Raw genomic sequence first — 4,542 nt, forward strand, 5'->3', positions numbered from 1 at the left:
AAATGTGTATTTGTGGTTTTGAGACTCTTCTGGGTTCAGCTGAGCTGGACCTTGTTAAACTGCTGCTTGGCTTTCCCTGGAACAGAAGTGCTAAATGCCTTTGGGCTCCTGAGAGTCTCTCCCTGGGTGTTTAAAAGAAGCAACTCAAATGATGTTTGTGTTTATCTCCTCCATGTAGGTAGATGGGAGTAGGACTGCTGAAGGACATTGACTGTTGGGCAGCCAATGATCCTGGACCTTGCTAAACTGCTGCTTGGCTTTCCCTGGGACTGGAATGCCTTTGGGCTCCTGAGAGTCTCTCCCTGGGTGTTTAAAAGAAGCAACTCAAATGATGTTTGTGTTTATCTCCTCCATGTAGGTAGATGGGAGTAGGACTGCTGAAGGACATTGACTGTTGGGCAGCCAATGATCCTGTGCTTCATTCATTTCCAGATTACCTGGTGTGAAAGATGGCCCACCCAGCTGCTGGAGAGGAGGTAAACCTCTTGTGAGTGTACCCAGGTGATCACTGTAAATTCTGGGAGAGGAGCACGAGAGCTACAGGTCTCTGATCCTAGATCATCTCCAAGAGGTGACTGGCACCAGAAGGGGTAGGGACAACAGGCACCTCCCCTCCTGGAGGCTGTCAGCACGTTGCCTCTCAGCCCTGCTGTCTTTGGGGCTCTCTCTTGCTTCTAGGAAGCTCAGGTCCTCACCTAGCCGGGTGCTGCACTGCCCATTTCTGCTCCAGTGAGAGGCTGGTGGTGCAGATGGCTTCTCTGCAATGCTTTCCCCATTCAGTGCTTGCTGTCAGGAACTGGCTGGGTGAATCTATGTTTGATGGTCTGGGAAAAGGACAAAATTTGACTGATGTCCTCAACCACAAGTCTATTTAACTTGGGGCATTAGGGAATTATTTCTATGGGAGGACATAGCTCTGAGGATGTGCTCTTCTGCAGTTTGCTGGGAGGGTCCTGTGAGAGGTCTGCCAGCTGAGGTGAGGTGGTACCATGTGTGGAACCCCCTCCTGCAGGCAGTGTGGCTCTGGAGAAGGGCCAAGGGACTCTTTGTGTGCTTCTAGAAACATCTTCTCCAGGCTCAAAAGGAGAAGAGTTCTTTGATGTCAGCTCTATTCCTCACTCCTCCAGTTTCTTCCTGTCTCCTGAGCACATGCAAATGTACACAGGCATGTACTGTGTTCAGCAATGGAATTGTTGTTTTACAAGTTTTCCAGTTTTTATAGCCTTTATTACTTTAGCAAAACAGAAGCCAGCACATCAGCACAAACTGCTAGGACAGAAAGGAAAAAAAAAAAGGCTGTACATAATTCAAAGGCTGTTTGTTGATTGTGAGTCCTCTGATTCAGCCCCCAGGGAGAAGGATGACATTGCCCGTGTGTTGTTCACAGCCAGCACCCGATAGACAACCTGCTCTGAGTCTGCCAGGATCCTCAGACGTGGCACACCGAGCCTGCCTGAAGGTGATAAACTCACCTGGAGTCCCCCCATTTCTCTTGGTCTTCCCCAGATGACCTTGTCTACCTAGGAAGTACCAGGATGGAGGAGCCCTGACCAGGCAGATAAGTGGAGGCCTGTGGCAGATGCCCCGTGGGGATGCCCGAGGGGTTCTGTGCTATCTCCTGGACCTCAACTTTGTTTATGGGCAACACTGGTGCAAATTGTACCCTGCTTGTCCCACCAGTGGCTCGCAGGGGTTGCTCAGTAAAAATCAAAACTTGACATTTTGGCAGCAAGATAAGTCTTGCAAGCATGTCCTCAGGGTCTGAGAGTCCCAAGTCATAGGACTGCCATGCTGTCAAGATGTAATGCCTGTTGTGCTTCACAGCAGCAGCACCTGCTGAGCTGGGGCTACGTGGCTACGTGATGGTGCCTGTGATCAAAGTGTGTCGTTCCCTCATGCCAGAGCAAAGGCTGGCAGCTAAATTTTATTTCTACTTCGAATGAGAAAATGAGAACTCCTCAGAATGCCAAAACCAGCGAAGGAGATATCTTCCCCAGATGACCTTGTCTACCTAGGAAGTACCAGGATGGAGGAGCCCTGACCAGGCAGATAAGTGGAGGCCTGTGGCAGATGCCCCGTGGGGATGCCTGAGGGGTTCTGTGGTATCTCCTGGACCTCAACTTTGTTTATGGGCAACACTGGTGCAAATTGTACCGTTTGTCCCACCAGTGGCTCACAGGGGTAGCTCAGTAAGATCAAAACTTGACATTTTGGCAGCAAGATAAGTCTTGCAAGCATGTCCTCAGTGTCTGAGAGTCCCAAGTCATAGGACTGCCATGCTGTCAAGATGTAATGCCTGTTGTGCTTCACAGCAGCAGCACCTGCTGAGCTGGGGCTACGTGGCTACGTGATGGTGCCTGTGATCAAAGTGTGTCGTTCCCTCATGCCAGAGCAAAGGCTGGCAGCTAAATTTTATTTCTACTTCGAATGAGAAAATGAGAACTCCTCAGAATGCCAAAACCAGCGAAGGAGATATCCCACTTCCCAGATTTTATATAGCATAGGGATTTTGTGTGGATGCCCCACTTCTTTTACATGGTCTACTAGCCAGATACACCGAGTGACTTCAGGGGTCCAGCAAGAAGCAACGGTGGGACAGCACTGTGCAAGGCTGTGGCAGCCCCCAGGTTGGGTTAACCAAATGAAAGAACAGATGCTACTCTGCTCCAAAGAAGACAGCTTGCTATGAACTACGCCATGGGCACTCCATGGCTTCACTTCTGAGTGAACTCTACACAGGTCTAATGAGTTCTCTGTCAAATAAACCGATCGAAAGAGATAAATCAGGTCAGATGCCAATATTCTTGTTCCATGCAGCTCTGACATGCACATGGACTCACAGGTATTTCCCTTGTTTAACATTCAGTCCTGCCCGCTCACTTACGGTGTCGAACAACTCCGTGTGTGGGGCAGGACCCCCAGTTCAGGCTTGCAGCTCTCAGAAGGCACCTGGCTCTTCTTCAACCACTGTCTTGCAGTCCCTGACCCACAGCTTGTACGCTCTTTCCAGGGTCTCTTCAGTCGTGTCGTTGAATATCTCTGTAAAGTAAGACTTGCAGTTAATTGAGCATCCAGAGAAGCTTCTCCTGCTTGCATACACTAACTCACTAGTAGTAACTCCTCCAAACAGTTTATCAGAGTCTGTTTTCTTGTGCATAGAGAATGAGCCTCTTGGGAATAGTCTGGATGGATACTGATGCAAAAGATCACAGCCTGGTCTCACTCATTGCTAGGGCATGCTTGTTCTCTTTTTTTCCCCAAAAGTCTTATAAGTCAGAGTGTTTCTCCCCAGATACTGGACAGATACTATTTAATTTTCAGCTATTAGTTCTAGGCACAGTAATACAATAAATCCCTTTTGCCAAGTTATTTAACAAATATTTTTAAGTATAACAAAGGAATTGCTTTTCCCTTGTGACCTGGTCGGTGTCTGGCAGAGCACTGCGTTTAGACTGTCGACGTGCAAAGTGAATTGGTCAGTCATAATGCAGCCAATTAGACCTCAGTCCTTAACCAGGTTCTGGTGGTTACACAGAGAACCAGTGAGGGAAGAGGAAGAGGAGAAGAGGAAGGAGGAGAAGAAGAGAAGAGGAAGAAGGAAAAGGAGGAGGAGAAGAAGAAAGAGAAGGAAGAGGAGAAGGAGGAGGAGAATAAAGAGGATAAGGATCCTGTCTCTTGACGAATTTACGGGGCTGTTAAGCACCAATAAACCCAGAAGGGCACAGCTGCAGCAGTGCAGGGCAGGTTTTCCAGCACCTCGCTGTGCCAGGCCCCCCGCTGCCCCCCAGGCGCCCTCCCCGCAGTACCTGCCACGCCGAGGCCGGTGGGCAGGGGCATGCGGGGCTGTCCCCCGCTGTGCTTCAGGCGCTCCGTCAGGGCTCTCTTGATGAGGGCCCAGGTGCAGGCCCGGTGCCAGACGGGCAGCTCCAGGCCCCTCATGCACTGGAGGATCTGCTCCTTCTCCTCGGCGGAGAGCAGCCCCCGCGCGTGGGCCACGTAGGTCATGAAGGCCATGTCGATGTTCACCGCCTCCCCGTGCATCAGCGCCGGCAGCACCCTCTGCAGGGGCACAACGGTTGCACTTCACAAGCAGTCAAGAAGCAGGTTTGGGTTTTTTTTTTAATAAAAAAATGTGAGAATTGACGTTCAGCTCCCCACAGTACTGGTACAGTCCCTGGGGGTTAGCATCTCATGATTTAGCGGTTGCAGAGGGTGATTTTTAGAGGTGATTAACTGCATGGAAAATCTCCCCCAGGGATCCAGGATCTAGTTCTCCTCCCATTCAAACCACTGATGAAGAGCACCATGGGATGGAGAGGAGCTCTGAGTTCTGCACGAGGTGTAGTGCTCTCCCCTTATTCCTCAATTTCTCCCCAGTAAGACAGGCTATGGTCTCCATCCCTTGGCATTATTTTGGACCATGCTGGCGATACCTAATTACTGAAATCTGGTCATCTTTGTGCTTTGGTAAATGCCTCATAAGAAGCAGAAACTGCCCTGTGGTCTGGATAGGGCAAACAGCAGGAGGTGTAGGGACAACAG

The 4,542-nt window shown here is 50.1% G+C and overlaps 1 protein-coding gene across 1 annotated transcript in view; it reads right to left on the reverse strand.

Annotated features, from left to right (window-relative positions):
- Positions 1–2,938: 2,938 nt before the first annotated feature.
- LOC103776754 (3-dehydroquinate synthase, chloroplastic-like) overlaps positions 2,939–4,542 on the reverse strand; it is a 6,157-nt gene continuing 4,553 nt past the window's right edge. Inside the window, exons 4-5 of the mRNA XM_008944279.1 lie at positions 3,807–4,059; positions 2,939–3,039 (exon numbers count right to left, since the gene is read on the reverse strand). Of these exons, the coding sequence (XP_008942527.1) occupies positions 2,939–3,039; positions 3,807–4,059 (354 nt within the window). The remainder of the gene's footprint in view (positions 3,040–3,806; positions 4,060–4,542) is intronic.

The sequence above is a fragment of the Merops nubicus genome, unplaced genomic scaffold (assembly GCF_000691845.1).
Source record: "Merops nubicus isolate BGI_N331 unplaced genomic scaffold, ASM69184v1 scaffold8047, whole genome shotgun sequence".
Classification (NCBI taxonomy): domain Eukaryota; kingdom Metazoa; phylum Chordata; class Aves; order Coraciiformes; family Meropidae; genus Merops; species Merops nubicus.